Genomic DNA, 25,601 nt, shown 5'->3' on the forward strand with positions numbered 1-25,601 from the left:
TGGATTCTGTTTGCTAATATTTTGTTGAAGATTTTTGCATCTATGTTCATCAGTGATAATGGCCTATAATTTTCTTCTTTTGTGTGTTATCTTTCTCTGGTGTCAAGGAGATGCTGGTCTTGTAGAATGAGTTTGGAAGTGTTTCTTCCTCTGCAATTTTTGGAATAGTTTGAGCAGGATAGGTCTTAATTCTTCCCTAAATATTTGGTAGAATTCACCTGTGAAGCCATCTGGACTTTGGTTCGTTTGGGGTTTTTCATTACTGATTCAATTTCATTACTGGTAATTTATCTGTTCCTATTTTCTATTTCTTCCTGATTCAGTCTTAGGAGACTGTACATTTCTAGGAATTTGTCCATTTCTTGTAGGTTGTCCTTTTTATTGGCATATAGTTGTTTGTAGTAATCTTTTACGATCCTTTGTATTTCTGTGGTGTCCATTGTAACTTCTTTTTCATTTTTGATTTTATTGATTTGGGCCCTCTCTCTTTTTTTGTTGGTGAGTCTGGCCAAAGTGTTGTCAATTTTGTTTATCTTTTCAAAGAACCAGCTCTTAGTTTCATTGATCTTTTCTATTTTTTTTAGCCTCTATTTAATTTATTTCTGCTGTGATCTTTAAGATTTCTTTCCTTCTACTAACTTTCAGGTTTTTTGTTCTTTTTCTCTAGTTCCTTTGGGTGTAAGTTTAGATTGTTTATTTGAGATTTTTCTTGTTTCCTGAGGTAATCTTTTTTTTTTTTTAACATCTTTATTGGAGTTTAATTGCTTTACAATGGTGTGTTATTTTCTGCTGTATAACAAAGTGCATCAGCTATACATAAACATATATCCCCATATCTCCTCCTTCTTGCATCTCCCTCCCACCCTCCCTATCTCAACCCTCTAGGTGGACACAAAGCATGGAGCTGATCTCCCTGTGCTATGCGGCTGCTTCCCATTAGCTATCTGTTTTACATTTGGTAGTGTATATATGTCCATGCCACTCTCTCACTTCATCCCAGCTTACCCTTCCCCCTCCCCATGTCCTCAAGTCCATTCTCTACATCTGCGTCTTTAGTCCTGTCCTGCCCCTAGGTTCTTCAGAACAATTTTTTTTTTTTTTTAGATTCCATATATATGTGTTAGCGTATGGTATTTGTTTTCCTGTTTCTGACTTACTTCACTCCTAAGGAAATCTTGTATCGCTATAAACTTCTCTCTTAGAACTGCTGTTCCTGCATCCCATAGATTTTGGATCATTGTGTTCTCATTTTCATTTGTCTCTAGGTATTTGTTGTTTTTTCCTTTGATTTCTTCAGTGATCCGTTGGTTGTTTAGTAGTATGTTGTTTAGCTTCCATGTGTTTGTGTTTTTTGCAGTTTTGTTCTTGTAGTTGATTTCTGGTCTCATAGTGTTGTGGTCAGAAAAGATGCTCAACATGATTTCAGTTTTCTTATATTTACCAGTTCTTGTTTTGTGGCCTAGCATGTGACCTATCCTGGAGACTGTTCCTTATGCACTTGAAAAGAATGTGTATTCTGATGCTTTTGGATGGAATGTTTTATATATATCAATTAAGTTCATCTGGTATAATGTGTCATTTAAGGCCAGTTTTTCTGTATTGATTTTCTGTCTGGATGATCTGTCCATTGATGAAAGTGGGGTGTTAAAGTCCCCTACTGTGTTACTGTCAATTTCTCCCTTTATGTCTGTTAATATTTGCTTTATGTATTTAGGTGGCCCTATATTGGGTGCAAATATATTTAAAATCGTTACACCTTCTTCTTGGATTGATTCCTTAATCATTATGTAATGTCCTTCTTTGTCTCTTGTAACAGTTTTTGTTTTAAAGTCTATTTTGTCTGATGCAGATATTGTTACCCCAGTTTGCTTTTTGTTTCCATTTTCATGGAATACCTTTTTCCATCCCCTCACTTTCAGTCTGTGTGTGTCTTTAGATCTCAAGTGAGTCTCTTGTAGGTAGCATATATATGGGTCTTGTTCTTGTATCCATTCAGCCACTCTGTGTCTTTTGATTGGAGCATTTAGTCCATTTACATTTAAAGTAATTGTTGATATGTATGTACTTATTGCCATTGTATTCATGGTTTGGGAGTTGTTTTTGTAATTCTTCTTTATTCCTTTCATCTTTTGTTCTCTTGTGATTTTATGATTATCTTTAATGTTATGTTTGGTTTCCATTCTCTTTTTTGCATGTGGCTCTATTATAGATTTTTGATTTGTGGTTACCATGAGTTTTATTTATATATGTGTGTGTATATATATATATATGATTATTTTAACTTGCTGATCTCTTAATTTCAGATGCATTTTAACAACCCTGCATTTTTACTCTCCTCACCTCACAATTACTGTTTTCAACATCGTATTTTTCATGTATTTGTTTTGTGTATTGCTTAACTGCTTATTGTGGATATAGATGATTTTACTACTTTTGTCTTTTAACCTTCCTAATAGTTTTGTACCCAGTTGACTTACTACCTTTACTGTATATTTGCCTTTACTGATGAACTTTTTCTTTTGTGATATTCATGTTTCCAGTTATGGCCTTTTCCTTTTTGCTTAGAGGAGTCCCTTTAACATTTCACATAAAGCTGGTTTGCTGGTGCTGAACTCTTAGCTCTTGCTTGTCTGTACAACTTTTGATATCAACATCAAATTTGAATAAGAGCCTGGCTGGGTAGAGTATTTTTTCTTGTACATTTTTCCCTTTCATCACTTTAAATATATGCTGCCAGTACCTTCTGACCTGCATAGTTCTGTTGCAAAGCCAGCTGAAAGCCTTATAGGAGTTCCCTTGTATGTTATTTGTTGCTTTTCCCTTCCTGCTCTTAATATTCTCTCTTTATCTTTCAATTTTTCCATTTAAATCACAGTGTATCTTAATGTGGTCCTCTTTATGTTGATCCTGTTTGGGACTGTCTGTGCTTCCTGGACCTGGATGTCTCTTTCCTTTCCCAGATTAGGGGAGTTTTCAGATTATTATGTTTTAAAGTATGCTTTCCATCCCTTTCTCTCTCTCTTCGTCTTCTGGGACTCCTATAAAGAAAATGTTTGTACACTTCATATTGTCCCAGAGAGCTCTTAAACTGTCCTCACTTCTTGATTTCCACTACTCTGTCTTCCAGCTTGCTGATTCGTTCCTATATATATCATTTAGTGTACTGTTAATTCCTTTTAGTGTATTTTTCATTTCAGTTATTGTATTCTTCATCTGTTTGGTTGTTCTTTATGTTTTCTAACTTTTTGTTAAAAACTTCTAACTTCGCTGTTCATCCAGTCTTCTCCAAAGTTCTTTTGTAATCCTTACAGTCATTACCTTGAACTCTTTCTCAGGTAGATTTCCTATCTCCACTTAGTTCTTCTGAGGTTTTATCTTGTTCCTTTGTTTTGAACATGTTCCTGTGTTGCCTCATTTTGCTTAACTAGTTATTTCTATGTATCTGGTAGACTTGTTACATATCCCACCCTTGGAGAAGTAGCCTTTTATAGGAAATGTCTTAAGCTTCCAGGAGTTCACTCCCCTCTGATCACTAGAGCTGTATGTTCTAGGGGTACCCCCTAGGTGGGCTGCATGGGTCCTTCTGTTGTGGCAGGCTGACTACTGTGTGTGGTCTCGTAGGCTTGGCTGGCCCCCAGTACAGTTGGTTGCCAGGCCCTGCTTTGTGTGGAGGCTGCTGGCCCCTGGTTGGTGGGGCTAGGTCACAAGGTGGCTGGCTGCTAAACCCCAGGGGACCCCAGGGCTAGTGCTGGCTCACTGATGGGCAGAGTCTGGGTATAGGAGATTTACCAGTGGGTGAAGCTAGTTCTTGGGACCAGTGCCAGCCCACTGGCGAGCAGAGCCAGGTCCTGGGGTCTGGCTTCAAGACCCAGGGGTCCCAGAGCTCATGTTGGACTGCTGGTGAGTGGGGCCAGTTCCTGATACAGGTGGCTGTGGGGTTCAGTGTGTCCTAAAGTTTGTGTTGGCCTACTGCTAGGCAGAGCTTGGACCCAGCTGGTCCTAGGGTTGGTGCTGGCCTGCCTGTGGGTAGGCTGACTCCTGCCACAGCAGGCTGTGGGGCTGTAGTTGTCCTGGGGCTGGTTTCCACCCACTGTGGGTGAGGCTGTTCCCAAGGCTAAAGCAGCCTTGCTGGTGCACAGACCTGGGGCCTAAGGATTTCTCGGCTGGTGCCTGCCCACTGGTGGGTGGAACTGGGTGCCAGCGTCTCTGGCTACAGGGCCCTGTGCATCCTGGGTCTAGAGTTTGTGCACTGGTGGGTGGGTCTGGATCCAGGGCCCTCTGGTGGACAGGCCCGTGTCCAGGGGCAGCTCTGGGCTCAGGGATCTTTAGGTAGCCTGTTTTCAATATTATTTCTTGTCCAGTACTTAGTACATACATTTGAATCAATAAAGTTAATAATTCCATTAGTGCAAATAAACTTAATAATGAATATACTACTTGAATACTGATTTGTAAGCAGCTTGTTTTGTTTTTTCTTTTTTCCCTTTTTAGGTTGGACACCACTTCATGAGGCAGCTAGTACGGGATGTAATGATATAATTGTAGAGTTGTTAAAAGCTAGTGCTAATGTTAATTGTGAAAATGTAGATGGAATTCTGCCCTTACATGGTGCTATTGCAAACAACCATTTAAAGGTATAGTGCACATCAGATTAGGTTCCTATTTCTTTTTCTTTAAAAAGTGAGTGAAGACAGTGAAGATATTTTAAATTGCGAACTGAAGTGATTCCTTAAAACAAATGATTTTTAAAAACTGCTTAAAAGTACAAATGAATATGATATTACATATAGATTAGAAAACCAGTGTATTTCCTAATGAATCATTTTTCCATTGTCTCTTCATCATGTAATTCATGTAAGTGAGAATAAAATGAAAGGGCTAGAAGTAAACACAGCCTATTAATATAATACATTCCAATTTTAATTGCATTAAATGCTTTGCTGTTGTGTATAAAAGAGTCTATATAGTGATGATATATGTGACAGCCAGATGTTTTTTAAACTCGAAATTTCTCAGTGGGTTTGAAGTTTCAAAGAAATGGGTAAAAGCTCAAGTTGCTTGTTTCCTTGGGGGTTCTTGTATTTTTTTTCTCCTTTTTTTTTTTTTTAATCAGATAGCTATGGTAAAAATATCACAAGAGAAAATCACCAGGGTAATTATTTCAGTAACACTCAATTTCAAATCTAGACTTTAAAATTCTCCAGATTTTTAAACTCATCTTTTTTGTTCGACAAACCTTAGAAGATTTGTCAGTAGGCAATATAGACTTCAGGAATAATTATTGGCTTTGAAAAGTAGTTAAGGAAACTACCAGCAACAACAATAATATAAAACCAAGGTTCATACAAAAAATTCCTTGGATCTCTCACTAAAACTACTTTTCTGTCTCTAGTATTTTTAATAGCCTGGTAATTTTATTTAATTTTATGAAAATATATCTCCACTGTTTTCAGTCTAAATATAGTCATGTGAAAGAATAGTATTGAATTTATGATTTGCAGAGATAAGAGAGATAAACTAATGATGAAGAATAATACCAAATGGGTGGGCTAATGTCCAGGGAGGCTTCTTTTGATCAAAGAAGCTCTTTGACCTTTAAGATATTTAAATTAAAAAAGAATTGACAAAGTCTCAAAGTTATGTGGTCATGCAATGGAAGAAAGCAAACAGGAAGAGTCATTGAAGTGATGAACTTACTGGTTATATGTACAGGGAAAAGGTTACTTAAAGTGAAACCACTTAAATAAGGGCCAAAATTTCATAGTAGGAAAATCAGGATTTTAGACATTATCCTGAAAAATGGAATATAAACAAAATAAGGGGTTTCCCAATACCACCACCCCTATACTTGGAAATTTGTTAGAAGGTGTTACAGAGCTCAGCATATGATTGTATTCATAGCTAAGATTTATTACAGCAGTATAGTAAGGGTACACAGGGGGATCATCAGAGAAAAAGGTGGAGTCTGGAGGTATCCATGTGCAGGCTGTACTATGCACTCTTCCTTATGAGAGGTCACATACAGTTTGCTTTTCCCTCAGCAGTGAAAATGTAGCAATGTAAGTGCAATGTTTCTGTCCAGGGAAGCTCATTAGAAACTCAGTGCTCAAGATTTATATTGAGGGCTGGTCATGTAGGCACCCTCTGCCTAGCACATAGCAAGATTCCAGACTCCCAGAAGCATAAATAAACCACATTGCTTGTGTAGACAGTTTAAGCACAGAGAGCCACTCATCAATTAGGGACAGTTTTATATCAATGTAGGGCACTGTTTACCAGCCAAGTTCACAGATGCCAGCTACAGACCAACCTAGCAAGCAGCCTTTCTAGATAGCAGTTTTATGCCTGCTAAGTTAACTCCTTTCTAAATAGTATTATATTTAGTTTCTAATTGAAATACATACTGATTTCTGGAACAGCAAAAACAGAATAATATATGCTTTCTGGGCCTAGCTTTTCTGGCAAAATAGTATGACAGCACATAGGACATCCTTTATCTCACAGTTGGTTTTTTGCATCATGACCTCAGGGAAGCTCTCTTTTTCAGAAATTTTGAGAGGTGCCACAAGTTTTCCCTAGGTCCTGTATTAATCCATTAATATTCAAAATTTTTCTTTTTTTTAGGTTAACAGTTTTACCTCTAAGTTTCTCATTTATCAGTTGCTTCACAGATGCTTCAAGCATTTCTACAATATTATTATTACTATTATTATTATTATTATTTTTTGCTGTACGTGGGCCTCTCACTGTTGTGGCCTCTCCTGTTGCGGAGCACAGGCTCCGGATGCGCAGGCTCAGCGGCCATGGCTCACGGGCCTAGCTGCTCCGCGGCATGTGGGATCTTCCCAGACTGGGGCGCGAACCTGCGTCCCCTGCATCGGCAGGTGGACTCTCAACCACTGCGCCACCAGGGAAGCCCTACAATATTATTTTAATATATGACTTCAGGAAATCCTACATCTTTACATTTTGGCTTCGTAATCAATTTGTAGTGTATTTCCATTTTATTGTTGGCTATTTACAATATCAGGGACCAGTAGTAAATTGACCAAAACTCAAGAGAAATATGTTGACTTGATGGATGGAAAAAATGCCATGTTATTGAACAGGGAGGGATGTTTGATTAGATCAAATTTTGTAAGTAGCCTTCATAAGTGAGAATTTTCCTATTTTGAAGACTGTAGCTTCCCTCATAGAAATTTGGTAACTTCAAGGGTTAGAGAAAATGATAACTCAGATGTAGAGGGTCTTCTGTAAAGTAAATGCCAAGAACTGAAAATTCATCACAGGAAATAGCAGAAAGGGAGCTTGACAAAACACCGAACTGGATTTTAGAGAACTTGAGTTCTAGGCCTAGTTCTGCTGCTTGAGAAAGATAAAGATATCTTTACCCCTGAAATAAGGAATTTGATCTAGAGCTGTACTGTCCTATACTGTAGCCACTAACCACATGTGGCTATTTAAATTTAAATTACTTAAAATTAATTAAATTAAAAAATTCAATTCTTGGACTTCCCTGGTGGTCCAGTGGTTAAGACTTCACCTTCCAATGTAGGGGTTGCAGGGTTTGATCCCTGGTCGGGGAGCTAAGATCCCACATGCCTTGTGGCCAAAAATCCAAAACATAAAACAGAAGCAATATTGTAACAAACTCAATAAAGACTTTTAAAATGGTCCGCATCAAAAAAAAAATCTTAAAAAGAAAATTCAGGGACTTCTCTGGCGGTCCAGTGGGTTAAGATTCTGCCCTCCCAATGCAGGGGGCCTGGGTTTGATTCCTTGTCAGGGAACTAGATCCCGCATGCATGCCACAACTAAGAGTTTGCATGCCGCGACTAAGAGTCCTCATGCCACAACTAAAAGATCCCACACGCTGCAGTGAAGGTCCAGCCTGCGGCAACAAAGAATCCTAGTGCCGCAACTAAGACCCAGAGCAGCCAAAATAAATAAATAAAATTTTTTTTGAAAGTTTCAATTCTTCAGTTGCATTAGCCACATTTGAAGTACTCAATAGCTACATGTGGCAGTGGCTCCCATATTAGACAGTATAGCTAAGGACATTTCCATCATAACAGAAAACTCTGTTGAACAGCTCTGGTCTAGAGCAAGGATTGGTAAATATTTCCTACAGAGGGCTAATCAACAGTTTAGGTTTTCCGGGCCACACAGTCTCTGTTGAAACTACTCAACTGCTGTTCTAGTGCAAAAGCAACCCTAGACAACATGTAAATGAGTGGGTTTGACTGTGTGCCAATACAACTTAATTTACAAAGTCAGGCAGCAGACTGGATTTGGCCCATGGGCCATAGTTTGCTATTGCTTGATCTAGAGAATTACTGACGTTCTTTTACCTAAGTGGTGATAAAGACAAGTTTGCTTTTGGAATAACCTTCCACATCTCTGTTGCCTTTACTTTAAGGAGAAATATTCTATTTAAAAAGAAGGAGGTAGTATTTTTAATGATATTTTAATTCCTTTGATACTGATATATTGCCAGCATCTTTCTTCATATCTTCATTAACTTTCCCTCCATGTGACAGTTCTTCTATCATTAACTCATTTTATTTCTGACTCACTTTCTCCCCTTTTGTCCCTATTTCTTTATTTTGAGGTAGGATATTGATAGATGATCTAGAAAGATTAATAAGGGGGAGCAAGAAAGGTAAATATATGGTACTGTAGACCTACTAAATATCAATTCTATAACACCCTGTATATTTAATTCCTAATTTTCTCTCTGGCATGACTACATGCAAAATTATTCAACATCTTATTTTCTTTTTCAACTTTCAATTAAAAAAAAATCTTAATTTCTTTTTTAAGTTATCTTCCAAGATGGTCATGTATTCTACATTGTAAAATGTGGAGAATAAAAAGATAAGGAAAAGAAGAATAAGAGATTTTTTTAAAAGATAAAATGTGGGGGGAATGGGTACCCACTTTTGTACAAGATGGGATAGCAGGGGTAAGATATTTCCTCCCACCTTAAAAACTAGAAAAGTGAGCAAAATATATGAAATAACAGTTTTGAGACATTAGACAACATGCAGCAGAGGGCAGTGATCCCTGACAGGATGGAAACATGAGACTAACCGTATGATTGCCCCACCTCATGGACTAGGAGGAGTTTTCAGGCAGAAGCCTAGGGAGGAAGAAAGCAAATAGCCTTATGATCTCAATGAGTTGAGAAGGTTGTTTGGAGTTTTAAACTCCAACAGCTGAAATTTATGGGGCAAAATACCAGACAATATATCTGCACAGAAAGAATTCTCCAGAGATTTAAAGGGGAACCCCCTCAATTCCTTGGCTGATCTACAGATGTGGGTAAGGAAACTACATGAGGTTAAGCAAAGAGCCAGCAGGCTGGAGATTACACAGGGCTAAATAGGGGAGTGTTTTCCTTAAGCCCCGCCATGTGCCAAATACTTTACACGGGTTCACATTTAAGCCTCATAGGTGAGAGAAATGAGGTTCTGATGGTATATAACTTGCCCAAGGACATAGATAGTAAGTAGCAGGAGTGAATTTTGTATGCTTGACTTTAAAACAAATAGGCTGATAGAACAAATAAGGAGCTATCCTTATTACTTCTACTGGCCCATTTGCTCCTAAGTTTTTCTGCTTTTCCATACCTGGACACAAGTTGAAAGAGAAAAGCTACTAGCACATATGCATATCTTTACTTTAACAAAATACTGACCATTTTTCCTAAACAAAAGATTTTTCAGTGGTTTGAGTCATTTGCCTTGTGCAGATGGAATCACTGATTGTTTTTTACTAGTTGGCTTATACTGTCAACTAATTAGTGACAGTCTTTAACTTTGATGACTTATAAACTTCTAATACACAACTTTGAGTTATTCAAATTTTTTAAACACAAATTTGAGTTATTTGAGTTATTCAGGGAAGCATTATTTATATTAGAAACTTTTGCCCCCAAAATGTCACAACATTTATCTTTGACCTCAGTTTTCTCTTCTTTAAAAGGTGGGGTTGGAGTAGATTATTTCTGTTTCTCTTTAATCTTATTAACATTCTGTGAATATGTCATCTATTTAGGAAACATTTGCATAGAAAATATTAGAATGGACATTAGGTTCCCAGGCTAGCTTATAAAACCTCCTAAACAAGTAACATACCTGAAATATAGTTCAAATGAAACTTTATTCAACTATGTCTGATGGCAATTTATAATACAGTGTATAATTTAATATAATCCTGAAATGATCCCTCCTCCCTTCTCCACCCTATCTTCCAGCAGTTTAGGGGAGGACAAAGGGCTGTGTTAAAGAGATAGAGTAAATCCTTTTGCACATCAGTCTCCCAAAGTCTGCCTCTTCAGCCGTGAAGGCAGCATATCTGGTACTTTCATGTCATGGTGTTTGGTTCTTCTGTGAGGACAGATCAGGCCAAATCAGTGGAGCAGTTTACAGTTGTCATATCAAATTTAATCAAGATTTTCTTGGTCAGAGTTTGAAAACTTTTTTTGATAACTTTTAATACTTGATAGTGGTGTCTTGTAATGAAAGCAGGAATTATTGATCTTAGGTATCTGTAGAGATAACTTTGGAAAAATACCTTTTAGGCAGCTGAGATTCTACTACAACATGGAGCAAACCCTAATCAAAAGGATCAAAAGCAGAAGACTGCTTTGGATGAAGCAGATGATAAAAACATGAAAGAGCTGCTAAAATCTTATGGTGCTATTGAGACTGACAATAGAGATGAGAGTAATGCTGTAGTCACTGGTATGTATGTCAGTGGTGCTTGCTATTTTATAAGGGTGTGTACCTCTGCTTAGAAAAAGAAAATCTTAAGATTTGTGTAAATTATTTCATAACTAGGGATAAATGTTTTGTATGTTTATTAAACTCTTGAAAAGCATCATTTATTTTTAGAAATAGCATTTCCAAACTTGGTTTAATTTATAGATTATATGATCCTGTTGTATTGGGATTATATGTTGAAACAAAACATATTCATTAAACAAACATTAATCTCTCGTAACATTGGATCTGAGATAGAGATGTCACTGAAACTATGCAGATTGGTTTACTTGTAGTGGGGCTGGAAAAGAATGACATACTAAAGTCTTTGAAACTAATATTCCATTACTTCAAAATTTGTAATGATGCCAACTTTTCAAGACAAACTTTCTAATGCTAGAATATGAATTTGTTAAGCAAATATATTATGCTTATATATGTATGTGAGTGTATGTGTAATATATTACAATGGAAAGAATATTTCAAGGGAATATATAGGTAAAATTTTGTGAACCATTTTTAGCAGTAGTTTGCACTTAAATAATATAATGAGTTATCTATAAGAAATAAGCATTTAATCCTGCCATTTGTGGCAACATGGGTGAACCTGGAGGATGTTATGCTAAGTGAAATAAGCATAGAAAGACACAGAAAGGCAAACTCTTTAAGACGTCACTTATATGTGGAACCTAAAAAAGTCAAGCTTAAAGAACCAGGTAGGTAGTTGAATGGTGGTTGCCAAGGGCTTGGGGGAGGGGGTGATGGGGGGGAGATGGGAAAATGTTGGTCAAAGAATACAAACTTTCACTTATAAGATGAATTAGTTCTGGGGAGCTAATATATAAGATGATGATTATAGTTTATAATAATAAATTGTATACTTAAAATTTGCCAAGAGAGTAAATCTTAAATGTTCTCACCAACACACACACGGTAACAATGTCAGGTGATGGATGTGTTAAAAAAAAAAAAAAAGAAGCATTTAGTGAACACTAATTGAGAAAACGTACAATTGTTGAGCACCTGCTATACAAACCAGGCACTTGCCCAAGAAGAGCTTCCAGTCTTGTGAGGAGATAACCAGAAAACAGGCAGTTAAACACAATTTTGGGAATGTTGAGGAGAGAGAATTGTTCTTCCTTTTCCTTCATGCTTGAGCCTTGACTCATAGAAGAAGAAAGCCGGGAACTTATCTGTCCTCTCTATGAGGGAGAATATTGGGAAGAGAAAACCCGTGACTCACTTTTCCCCCAGCCTACCACAGTCCTTACCAACTGTTTGTTTTCAAGGGAGGAATCATTATTACTGATATGATTGGTGAGAGGCAAGGATAATCATTGTGTCCTATTTTACTAGTGAGCTAGATCACATGTAGGTCAAAGTCAAGAGACTGATACACAAATCTTCTTTTCTTTGCCTGCTACCATATGCTAAGTCCATAGGGTCAGGGACTTTCTTAAAGCCCCAGGTATGTCTCTTTCCCTCTTCAAAGCCATATTTGGAGTTATTGGGCACTCTTGTTAAAAAGTGCTATATCTATTCCCACTTTTCTGTTGTTTCTTGTATATACCTTTCCTTCATCAGGTTCCCCAGCAGAATGAGGGGTATAGGGTACCCATATATGGAGAAAGAGAATCCAAAATGGGAGAAGGTTCAGAGAGAATTTTACGGAGACAGTGAATTATAGTCATAGTATTTAAGAGCATGGACTTGAAGTCAGATCTGGTTTCAGTACTAGCTATGTAACTTTAGGCAACTTCTTGAATCCCTCTAAGCTTCACGTTCCTCTTCTGTAAAATAGATGTAATTAATTACCTACCTCATGGGCTCATATGAAGATTAAATAAGATGATTCAGGAAAAGAATTCAATGTCCAGCATGTGATAAGTATTCAGCAAATGTTAGCTGTAGTTAGTCAATTGATAATAAATAATGAGGTGCTGACCAACATTAAGATATCATAGTAATTATAGACTTACTTTATCCTTCCCATTCCTGTCACCATTACAATTGATAAAATGATGCTAAATTTTTACACATTCTTATATTTTCTAATTTTATGTTTTAAAGTAAAAATTCCTGCTATCCAGGCAAAAAGACATAAACAGTGTTTTTGTGATGACTGCAAAACTGTTGATACACGTTCTATTTCACACCAAGAAAAAACAAAAGAAAACCTCGCCATGGTGAGTGAAGTTGAAATCCTTTTGTTCTTCAGCCTAGAAAATGCCATTCTTTGGGCCAGCCAGCCATTGGCTGTTGGCAGCACTCTTTCCATTTTAAGGACATACAGGTTGAAAATGTTTTTTGTCATAAGAAAATAATGCAGCATAATTGAACAGAATGAACCAAGAAAATATGGTATATAGTTAACTCTCCATTATCTGCATTGAACACAGAATTATAGTTTAGCTGCTATCCTTTACACCTAGATTGCGTTTTTTGGCTACTTCTTATCTGACAGACAGTGCCACTGTCATAGCGTGTCTTCACCCACCCACTTCCAAAAAGTATCTAAGATACATACTAGGTAGAAAAGACCCTGGAACCCAGACAGAGAAGAGAAAAGAAACCTGGTTTAACCAACGTGGATCCCACATGGTTTATAGTGACAGTGTTTGCTATATGTGAAATCCCTCACGTAAACGTATATTTTTTGAAAAAAAAAAACCCATAGTAGTCATACATATATAAATATATAAAATGGATATTCTTAGTTTAATTAAAACATACAGCTTACTAGACACTAACTTCTTAAGCAAAGTAGCATCCTCAATGAAATATTTTGAATAAGACTATGTATGTTGATTAGATTTCCCTTACATATTTTTTGTTAGTGTAGAGGAGAAAATATTATTCATTGAACCTAAACTATGATTAATCAACTGTTTTATACCTTAAATATTTTGAATGGTATTCAAACTAAATTGTATTTACCTCAGCATTTAAAAAATATTTTACATTGTTCCTGGTATCTCTTGTAATGAATGAAAAGTTAATTGTCAATCTAATTGTCATTCCCTTGTAGGTAATGTCTTTTAAGCTTACAGATTTTAAGATTTTTCTTTTATATTCTGCAGTTTCACTAGGTTATGTCTAAATGTGGATGTGTTTTTAATTAATTATTCTAAGGACTAGGCATGCTCCTTTAATCTGAAGACACATTTCTCATTTGTATATTGGAAACTCTCAGCCCTTATATCTTTGAATATTACCTCTGTCCCATTCTCAGTATCTCCTTTTTTGGAACTCATATTTAGATGGCTGTTAGACCAGTCTCCATATGTCTTTTTCATATTTTCCATCTCTTTAATTCTCTGCACTATATTCTGGGCAATAGCCTTTGATCACTGATTTTCTACCCAAAGCCTTGGGTGGGTGTCAAGTAGAATTTTTTCTAATCCTTATTTAAGCTAAAGGACACCCACTTAAGGTCACTAGCTTTATGAGGGGACTCCATTCTAACTCCTTCTTCCTGTGGCCCTGAGGCCTTATCTTCTGTTCCTTTGTAGGACCCTAATCCCTAATATCTATGTTTGTTCCAGATCCCTCATGGGCTGCTACTAACTTCATTTTATTTCTCTTTCTTTTTCCAATCTTAGCTGGGGACAGGTGGTTAAAGTTTATTGTATTTTGTCTAATGTGTTTTTCCAACTGTTTGGAGTAGACTGGAGTCCTTGTGTATCAGCTCAGTTCACCATATTGACCATTAGTATCTTTAAGGTATATTTTCATGTAAAGATTAAAACATTATGGAAAAATCACCCTATTGTTATTAACTATATGGGTATTTGCTTCAGAATAATGTATATCATTTTAGATGCTGAGCCACAGAGGAGTATAGTGGAGATATAGGAGTTTAATGAAAACCAACTTTAAAAAAAAGAAAAAGAAACTTAAATATGCAGACATTAAAATCATCAAGGGTTTGTCTTTTGTAAATGTAAAATTGTTTTTGAATGTTGAAATTTCCAAACCAAACTGAGGATGGGGGGGGGGGCGACTCTATGGCCAGGTGCAAAGGAAATGAGATGATTTTAGTTTGGTGCTACCTTCTAACACCTTCAGATCACAGCATGTGTAGGCAGCCTCCTTCTCTACCTCCATATAGAATGAGTACAGAAGTAATAAAAAATAATAATGATAATAGTTTGCATTCACCGAGTATTTATTATATGGTAAGCTCTCCTCTAAGTGCTTTATATTAACTCATTTAGTCCTTATAATAATTCTTCTAGGTAGTTTCTATTAATATCATTACCTTCCTCATTACAGATAAGCTAAAGTAAGAGAGGGTAAGTAACAATCCAGAATTACATTTCTATTAAGTAGCAATGGCAGAATTAAACTCCAGGCAATCTGACTCCAGAGCCTGTGCTCTTAACCACTATGTTTTATTTTTAATATTCAAAATTATAAAAGAGATGTCAGAGGCAAAGATGATCCTGCCATAGTAAAAGTTGTAAATCTGGAATAAAATCTTAGTGAAGCTTTACAGTAAGTAGAGTGTAAACTGTCTATAAGTTGCTTATTCCAAAGACAGATCCTAGGTTAGGAGTGGTTTTTCTTGTTTTTTGTTTTTGGTAAGATAAACAAATAGTAATGAAAGACTAAGAAGGGGGATCTTGGAGGGAAAGTTTTACTGGGCCCTCCATGGTAAAATGTGGAGCTGGTATGGAGTGAAAAGTTATGGCCCATGGTGGACAAGACTGAGTGCATCTACAATATGAGACAAAACAGAAGGAGAAGTCAGCACCAAAAGATGTTTTCTTTATCCCAACCTGTAGGTAGAGGCTTAGTCTGGTCACAAATTTAGACCTTTAGTTTACTTTTCCACATAACTGGATGGTTTTATTATGTGCATTTTCCATATCCCTTGTGGGCACCAAAGTAAAACTTTCGAGCAACGTACTTCACAAGGCTTTGAGGACATACATCTTTTAAAAATGAATGTGTTTTGAGAATGTATTAAAGGATACATAGTACGAGTCAGTCCATCAGTTGTCATTTATTGAGCAACAACTGTATATCCAGCAGTGTGGAAACCTGTACACATATGAAAGCCATGCTCCAGCCTACAAGATCTCATTGTTTTGATGGAGGAAATGTAATATATAAGACATTACACATGTTAATGCTAATTTCTGTAGCACTAAAATTCTTAAGTAATTCTGAGAAAGAAGAAATCAGTATGGATTAGATTAGTCAGGGGTTTTGTGTGTGAGATTGGTTTAATATAATAATAATAAGCAGTATTTATAGAACTTTTACTTTGTGCTGACACTGTCCTAAACAGTTTATATGTGTTACTCAGTTCAGACAAGGAGAGGATAATTAACTTTCTGTAGTCACCCAGCTAGGAAGAGATGAAGCCGGAATTCAAACCCAAGCAGTCCAGTTCCAGAGTCCACTCCACAATTCCATCTCTGATAAGAAAGAGAAAGTTCTGGGCAGAATATGTAGAAGGCATTTGAGTCAGGAATATTAATACTGACAAGTATATAAAGAAGTGGTTTTAAATCCCCTTTGTGAGTTTTTGAGAGTGTTTAGTATTTGTAAGACTGTGTGTGAAATTTCAGTAGTGTACAATGATAGTCATAAAGCCTTAAAGTGAACTTGTTGCATATATATTGTCTTTAAATATTATGTGCTGAGTGTTCTTTTTCTCCTATGCCTATAACAGAAGTCATTGAGAAATTGTGATTCTTTGTATGCTTGCTACTCTTACATTCTGTTTTCCTGGAGCAGATCTGCTACATAAATCAAGATACATTTATGTTTAATTTTTCCCCAAATATGTAATATATATACAATTAAGTTTAAACAAAGCCTGAGTACATTTGGAACATAAAGGGAAATGAGCATTTTTAGTGTCACTTTCTTTAGCACTTTTACTGTGCATTTGTCAGTTGCATATCAGAGAAAAACATCTACTTCTTGTAATGAAGTTTTTAATATTTTATCTGATAGCATCAGACCATCAGTGCCGTTCTACAAGATTTAGAAGAAAAACAAGAAAATTTGTTAGCGTTTGAAATAAGAACCCCTGAAGATGCAGGTAAATATATACTCATACTCAAGTCTGATTATTTCATTCATCCAAGGTATTGCTATCTCATCTTCTTTTTTGGGGGGTGGGGTACAAGTATGATTCCATTTTTATAAAGTTCAAGAACAGGCCAAATTAACTTTTAGTAGAATTCAAAATAGGAGTGCAGTGGGGTTGAAGGTGCCCTCCCTCCAAAATATGTCCACATTCTAAGCCCCAGAATCTGTGAATGTGACTTTTTTTGCAGGGGGGAGAGTCTTTACAGATATAATTAGAGATCTTGAAATGAGATTTATCTTGGATTTTCCAAGTGGGCTCTAAATCCAGTGATAGGTGTGCATGTAAGAGACACACAAGAAAGAGACACAGAGAGAAGGAGAAGGCTATGTGAAGATGGAGGCAGAGACTGGAGTGATGCAACCACAAGCCAAGGAATGCCTGGAGCCACCAGAGACTAGAAGAGGCAAGGAAGTTTCCTCCCCTAGAGCCTTCAGAGGGAGTACAGTACTGTCAGTACCTTAATTTTGGACTTCACTGTTTGCAGGAGTATGATATCCCTTGAAACCAAAGTAAAATAATATAAAATGAAATCATTTTTTAAAAGTGATAATAAATTCTCAAATTAATTCTAAGTTATTGAGTAGACTAAGTATCTTCTCATGGAAGTATTTAGGGCAAGTTTCTCTTTATAAAATGGTTATGCTACTGGTGTTTCATTAGGAAGAATTTTTAAAAATATAATTACACATCTTCAAATGCACTAGAAAAACTTCATGTCAGAGGGAGCCAGTTCTGAATCATTTGTGACTTGACAATACATTCCATGTTTGTCGTGTTGCAATTTGATAATAATTACTAAGCCATAAGCCAAATTATTATTTGTCCTGAGTAGGATTTATTTGAAGACTTGTTTGTTTGCTTCTTTTATCCTGCATGAAATTTCCCATATTGTGCTCATAAGATAAAAGTACCCTTTGAGATAAAATCAGACAGCTTGGGAAGATCCTTGATTTATAACCTTTTTTCTTCGTCTTTTTTGGCATTAATTTACTAAAACATCTGAATTTTACAGTTGAAACTCACAAAATTTCAAACATTTAAGGCATTACCAGAAATAATATATTAGATGTGTGAGAAATAATGTATTAGATATTATTAATTAAACAATGGATGGTCTATATTTAATTTTTTCTCCCATATGCTACTTTATTATTTTTTTAATTTTTATTTCATATTGGAGTATAGTTGATTAACAATGTTGTGTTAGTTTCAGATATATAGCATAGTGATTCAGTTATACATATACACATATCTATTCTTTTTCAAGTTCCTTTCCTATTTAGGCTATTACAGAATATTGAGCAGAGTTCCCTGTGCTATACAGTAGGTCCTTGTTGGTTATCTGTTTTAAATATAGCAGTGTGTATATGTCAATCCCAAACTCCCAGTGTATCCCTCTCCCCCACCCTCTCCCACTGGTAACCATAAGTTTGTTCTCTAAGTCTGTGAGTCTTTTTCTGTATTGTAAATAAGTTCATTTGTATCATTTTTTTTAGATTCCACATATAAGCGATATCATATGATATTTGTCTTTCTCTATCTAACTTCACTTAGTATGATAATCTCCAGCTCCATCCACGTTGCTGCAAATGGCGGCATTATTTCATTCTTTTTAATGGCTGAGTAATATTCCATTGTATATATGTACCACATCTTCTTTATCATTCATCTGTCGGACATTTAGGTTGCTGCCATGTCTTGGCTATTGTACACAGCACTGCAGTGAATATTGGGTTGCGTGTATCCCTTTGAACCATGGTTTTCTCCAGATATATGCCCATGAGTGGGATTGCTGTATCATATGGTAGCTCTATTTTTAGTTTTTTAAGGAACCTCAGTACTGTTCTCCTTAGTGGCTGCACCAATTTACATTCCCACCAACAGTGTAGGAGGATTCTCTTTTCTTCACACCCTCTCCAGCATTTATTGTTTGTACACTTTCTGGTGATGGCCATTCTGACTGGTGTGAGGTGATGTCTCATTGTAGATGTGATTTGCATTTCTCTAATAATTAGCAATATTGACCATCTCTTTTCATGTGCCTCTTGGCCATCTGTATATATACTTTGGAGAAATGTTCTTTTTATTTAGTTATTCTGCCCATTTTTTGATTGGGTTATTTTTTGATATAGAGCCTCATGAGCTGTTTGTAAATTTTGAAGATTAATCCCTTTTCGGTCACATCATTTGCAAATATTTTCTCCCATTCTGTGAATTTTTGTTTTGTTTATGGTTTCCTTTGCTGTGCAGAAGCTTTTGAATTTAATTAGGCCCCATTTGTTTAATCATCAAATCACAAGAGAAGAGAACAAAAGAGTAAGGGAGGAAAAAAGACCTAGAAAACCAAATCTGAAACAATGAATAAAATGGCAATAGGAACATACATGTCAAAGTTTTTATTTCCATTACTCTAGGAGATGGATCTAAAAAGATAATGCTGCGATTTATATCAAAGAGTGTTCTGCCTGTGTTTTCCTCTAAGAGTTTTATAGTATCAAGTCTTACATTTAGGTCTTTAATCCATTTTGAGTTATTTTATCTTTATGGTGTTAAAGAATGTTCTAATTTCATTTTTTTACATGTAGCTGTCCAGTTTTCCCAGAACCATTTATTGAAGAGACTGTCTTTTCTCCACTGTATAGTCTTGCCTTCTTTGTCTTAGATTAATTGACCGTAGGAGTGTGGGTTTATTTCTGGGCTTTCTGTCTTTTTCCATTGATCTATATTTCTGTTTTTGTACCAGTACCATACTGTTTTGATGAGCGTAGCTTTGTAGTATAGTCTGAAGTCAGGGAGCCTGATTCCTCCAGCTCCATTTTTCTTTCTCAAGGTCACTTTGGCTATTCGGGGTCTTTTATGTCTCCATTGTTCTAGTTCTGTGAAAAATGCCATTGGTAATTTGATAGGGATTTCATTGAATCTGTAGATTGCCTTGGGTTGTATAGTCATGTTGACAATACTGATTCTTCCAATCCAAGAACATGGTATATCTTTCCATCTGTTTGTGTCATCTTTGATTTCTTTTATCAGCGTCTTACAGTTTTCAGAGTACAGGCCTTTTGCCTCCTTAGGTAGGTTTATTCCTAGGTATTTTATTCTTTTTGATGTGATGGTAAATGGGATTGTTTCTTTAATTTCTCTTTCTGATCTTTCATTGTTAGTGTATAGAAATGTTGTGTAGTATCATGTCATCTGCAGACAGTGACAGTTTTATTTCTTCTTTTCCAGTTTGGATTCCTTTTATTTCTTTTTCTTCTTTGATTGCTGTGGCTAGGACTTCCAATACTATGTTGAATAAAAGTGATGAGAGTGGACATCCTTGTCTTGTTCCCGATCTTAGAGGAAATGCTTTCAGCTTTTCCCCATTGAGTATGATGCTAGCTGTAGGTTTGTCATATATGGTCTTTATTATGTTGATGAATGTTCCCTCTCTGCCCACTTTCTGGAGAGTTTTTATCATAAATGGGTGTTGAATTTTGTCCAGCTTTTTCTGCATCTGCTGAGATGATCATTTATTCTTCAATTTGTTGATGTGGTGTTGTATCACACTGGTTGATTTGTGGTTATTTTAAAAATCCTTGCATCCCTGGGACAAATCTCACTTGATCATGGTGTATGATCCTTTTAATGTATTGTTGGATTCAATTGGCTAGTATTTTGTTGAGGATTTTTACATCTATGTTCATCAGTGATATTGGCCAGTAATTTTCTTTCTTTTTGTGCTGTCTTTGTCTGGTTTTGGTATCAGGGTGATAGTGTCCTCACAGAATGAGTTTGGGAGTGTTCATTCCTCTGCAATTTTTTAGAATAGTTTCAGAGGGTGGGTGTTAACTCGTCTCTAAATGTTTGATAGAATTTGCCTGTGAAGCCATCTGGTCCTGGACTTTTGTTTGTTGGGAGCTTTTAAATCACAGTTTCAATTTCAGTACTTGTGATTGGTCTGTTCGTATTTTCTGTTTCTTCCTGGTTCAGTCTTGGGAGATTGTACCTTTCTAAGAATTTGTCCATTTCTTCTAGGTTGTCCATTTTATTGGCATATAGTTTATTGTAGTAGTCTTTTGTGATCCTTTGTATCTCTGGGGTGTCCATCGTAACTTCTCCTTTTATATTTCTAATTTTATTGATTTGAGCCCTTTCCCTTTTTTTCTTGATCAGTTCAGCTAAAGGTTTATCAGTTTTGTTTATCTTTTTAAAGAACTTTTTAGTTTCATTGATCTTTTCTATTGTTTTCTTCATCTCTATTTCATTTATTTCTGCTCAGATCTTTATGATTTCTTTCCTTCTACTAACTTTGAGTTTTGTTTTTTCTTCTTTCCCTAATTGCTTTAGGTGTAAGCCTAGGTTGTTTATTTGAGATTTTTCTTGTTTCCTGAGGTAAGATTGTATTGCTATAACCTTCCCTCTTAGAACTGCTTTTGCTGTGTCCCATAGGTTTTGGATCATCGTGCTTTTGTTTTCATTTGTCTCTAGGTATTTTTCTATTTCCTCTTTGATTTCTTCAGTGATCCATTGGTTGTTTAGTAGTATATTGTTTAGCTTCCACATGTTTTGTGTTTTTTACAGTTTTTTTCTTGTAGTTGATTTCTAATCTCATAGTGTTGTGGTCAGAAAAGATGCTTGATAGGATTTCCATTTTCTTAAGTTTACCAAGGCTCACTTTGTGGCCCAGCATGTGATCAGTCCTGGAGAATGTTCCATGTGCACTTGAGAAGAATGTGTATTCTGCTGCTTTTGGATGGAATGCTCCGTAAATATCAACTAAGTCCATCTGGTCTAATGTGTCATCTAAGGCCTGTGTTTTCTTACTGATTTTCTGTCTGGATGATCTGTTCATTGACGAAAGTGGAGTGTTAAAGTCCCCCACTATTATTGTGTAATTGTCAGTTGCTCCTTTTATGGCTGTTAGTATTTGCCTTGTATATTGAGGTGCTCCTATGTTGGGTACATATATATTTACAATTGTTATATCTTCTTCTTGGATTGATCCCTTGATCATTATGTAGTGTCCTTTTTTGTCTCTTGTGACAGTCTTTATTTTAAAGTCTATTTTGTCTGATATGAGTATTGCTACTCCAGCTTTCATTTGATTTCCATTTGCATGGAATACCTTTTTCCATCCCCTCACTTTCAGTCTGTATGTCCCTAGACCTGAAGTGGGTCTCTTGTAGACAGCATATATTTGGGTCTTGTTTTTGTATCCATTCAGCCAGTTTATGTCTTTTGGTTGGGCCATTTAATCCATTTTAATTTAAGATAATTATCAACATGTATGTTCCTATTGCCATTTTATTCATTGTTTCAGATTTGGTTTTCTAGGTCTTTTTTCTCCCTTACTCTTTTGTTCTCTTCTCTTGTGATTTGATGATTAACTTTAGTGTTGTGTTTGGATTTCTTTTTCTTTTGTGTTTGTGTACCTATTGTAGATTTTTGGTTTGTGGTTACCATGAGGTTCTAATATAGCAGTCTATATACATATACAAGATTGTTTTAAATGCTGTTTTTTTAATTTCAAATGCATTTCCAGTATCCTGAATTTGTACTCTCCTCACGATTGCTGGTTTTGATATCATATTTGTGTGTGGATGATTTCCTACCTTTACTATATGTTTGCCTTTACTGGTGAGCTTTTCCATTCATCATTTTCTCATTTCTAGTTGTGTCCTTTTCTTTTCCACCTAGAGAAGTTCCTTAAGCATTTGTTGCAAAGCTGGTATGATGGTGCTGAATTCTCTTAGCTTTTGCTTGTCTGTAAAGCTTTTGATTTCTCCATCAAATCTGAATGAGAGCCTTGCTGGATAGAGTATTCTTGGTTGTAGGTTCTCTCCTTTTATCACTTTAAGTATTTTGTGCCACTCCCTTCTGGCCTGCAGGTTTTCTGCTGAGAAAGCAGCTGATAACCTTATGGGAATTCCCTTGTACGTTATTTGTTGTTTTTCCCTTGTAGCTTTTAATATTTTGTCTTTGTTTTTAATTTTTGTCAATTTGATTACTATGTGTCTCACCATGTTTCTCTTCGGGTTTATCCTGCCTGGGATTATCTGTGCTTCCTGGACTTGGGTGACTATTTCCTTTCCCATGTTAGGGAAGTTTTCAGCTATTATCTCTTTAAATATTTTCTCAAGTCCTTCCTCTCTCTCTTCTCCTTCTGAGACCCCTGTAATGTGAACGAACGTTGGTGCATTTAGTGTTGTTCCAGAGGTCTCTTAGGCTGTCTTCATTTCTTTCATTCTTTTTTCTTTATTCTGTTTTGCAGCAGTGATTTCCACCATCTGGCTTCCAGCTCACTTATCCGTTCTTCTGCCTCAGTTATTCTGCTATTGATTCCTTCTAGTGTATTTTTTATTTCAGTTATTGTACTTTTCACCTCTTTTTGTTTGTTCTTTAATTCTTCTAGGTCTTTGTTAAACATTTCTTGTATCTTCTCGATCCTTGCCTACATTATTTTTTCAAAGTCTTGGATCGTCTTTACTATCATTACTCTGAATTCTTTTTCAGATGGATTGCCCATTTCCACTTCACTTAGTTGTTCTTCTGGTGTTTTATCTTGTTCCTTCATCTGGGACATATTCCTTTGCTGTCTCATTTTGTCTTAACTTTCTGAGATTGCTGTTTCCATTCTGCTGGCTGAAGGGTTATAGTTCTTTTTGCTTCTTCTGTTCTGCCCCCACCCCAACGCCCAGTGGATGAGGCTGTATAAGAGGCTTGTGCAGGCTTCCTGGTGGGAGGGACTGCTTCCTGCCCACTGGTGGGTGGAGCTGGGTGTTGTCCCTCTGGTGGGCGGGCCATGTCAAGGGGTGTGTTTAGCCAGCAGCTGTGTACTCAGGAAACTTTAAGTAGCCTGTCTGCTGATGGGTGGAGCTGTCTTCCTGTCCTGTTGGTTGTTTGGCCCAAGATGTCCCAGCACTGGAGCCCATAGGCTGTTGGGTGGGGCCAGGTCTTGGTGAGAAAATGGTGCCCTCCAGGAGGGCTCAAGCCAATGAGTACTACCCAGAACTACTGCCACCAGTGTCTTTGTCCCTGCAGTGAGGCACAGCCACCCCCCACCTCTGCAGGAGACCCTCCAATACTAGCAGGTAGGTCTGGCCCAGGCTAAAATGAAGTCATTGCTTTTTTCCCTGGGTCCTGGTGCACATGAGACCTTGTGTGCACCCTCCAAGAGTGGAGTTTCTGTTTCCCGCAGTGCTGTGGAATTCCTGCGATCAAACCCTGCTGGCCTTCAAAGCCAGATTCTCTGGGGCCTCCTCCTCCCATTGCCAAACCCCCAGGCTGGGGAGCCTGATATGGGGCTCAGAACTTTCACTCCTTTGGGAGAACTTCTGTGGTATAATTATTTTACAGTTTGTGGGTTGCCCACCTGGCGGGTATGGGATTTGATTTTATCACGATTGTGCCCTTCCTACTGTCTCATTGTGGTTTCTTTGTCTTTGGATGTAGGATATCTTTTTTGGTAGGTGTGCTAGATGTGCTGTTTTTACATTCTTTTTTGTCATAGTCATCATTCTTAGTGGTTACATAGTAAATGTTCAATAAATGTTCCATGGTTTACTTAATTTTCCCCTTTTTGTTGAGCATTTAGATTTTTATAATTTTTTGCTATTACACTACAACACATAGTTTTTTCTGGATTTAGGATTATCTTCTTAGGAAAAATTAACATAATTGAAATTATTGGGTCAAAAATATATAAACATTATAAAATCTATTGGTTCATATTGATAAATTGATTTCCTAAAGTATTACATAATAATTTGTACTTCTGCCAACACACATTCATGTTTGTTTGCCTTCACGCTGCTAATAGCCTCAGTATTTTCATTTTAAATAATTTTACAGAAAAAAATTTTTTACTAATTTAATAAAAAATATGCATTGTATTTTCATCTGCCTTATTGATTTTATTAGTGGTACTTTTTCACTAGTTTTATTTTCTGTTTCATGAACTGACTGTTCCTGTTTGTTAATAAATTGGAGCCATTTTATATAATCAAGTTATTGACCCCTTTTCTGCCATAACTGCTGCAAATACTTTTTTCACCCCTTAACTGTCTTTTTATTCATAACATGTTAGTGTGTGCTTAAATACAGAAATTCTCAAATTCTGTATAGTAGAATGTATCAGCCTCTTTGCTGTTTCTTTTAATGCTTCTAAGATTAGAAACTTTCCTCCCCTCCCCACCCCCAGGCTTTGTAACTTAATTTTATTCTGTTATAACCATGATTCTGTTATCACCATGACTATTCTAATCATGATCCCTATTTTTGGTCTCATTGCCCCTTTAGGGGAGGAGAGGTAAGGCAGTAGGACTCTAGAGTTCTTGGCTGGTGATCAAGTCCTGACTGTGTTTGGCGCCATCACTCTTTTGCAGTTGTTTAAAACTAAGTTTCTTCAAAACAAAATTTCTGAGGCTGTTCTGAAACTTCTACATAGCTCCCATAATGTGACAGTGCACATTTTTCTTTCCCGGGGCCCTCTCAGTCTCCTCTCAGCTTCTTTTTTTTCCTGGGTCCACCTTACACAGATTGTCACCCTCAGGTACAAACCCTCATAAGCAGGACCACAGGGCAGTCTCCACACTGTCTTCAAGATCCTGGCTCCTTGGACCCACTGTTAGAAGGAAGGGCAATCAATTCCTAGCACAGCAGCAACTTTCTCCTTGCCCTGCTGTAGAAGCTCCCTGCTTTTCAGGGTCTCAACCTCTAGATGTTCAAGGTCAAAGAGGAAGTCA

The 25,601-nt window shown here is 36.6% G+C and overlaps 1 protein-coding gene across 3 annotated transcripts in view; it reads left to right on the forward strand.

The window, feature by feature from the left end:
* ANKRD31 (ankyrin repeat domain 31) overlaps nucleotides 1-25,601 on the forward strand; it is a 133,140-nt gene that overhangs the window by 69,851 nt on the left and 37,688 nt on the right. For all 3 annotated transcript variants that reach the window (XM_027100814.1, XM_027100813.1, XM_027100811.1), the window contains exons 17-20: nucleotides 4,492-4,634; nucleotides 10,586-10,748; nucleotides 12,837-12,952; nucleotides 16,737-16,824. In XM_027100814.1, coding sequence (XP_026956615.1) covers nucleotides 4,492-4,634; nucleotides 10,586-10,748; nucleotides 12,837-12,952; nucleotides 16,737-16,824 — 510 coding nt within the window. The remainder of the gene's footprint in view (nucleotides 1-4,491; nucleotides 4,635-10,585; nucleotides 10,749-12,836; nucleotides 12,953-16,736; nucleotides 16,825-25,601) is intronic.

Source organism: Aethalodelphis obliquidens, unplaced genomic scaffold (genome assembly GCF_003676395.1).
Source record: "Aethalodelphis obliquidens isolate GAN/ISIS:26980383/991018 unplaced genomic scaffold, ASM367639v1 scaffold4, whole genome shotgun sequence".
NCBI lineage: Eukaryota > Metazoa > Chordata > Mammalia > Artiodactyla > Delphinidae > Aethalodelphis > Aethalodelphis obliquidens.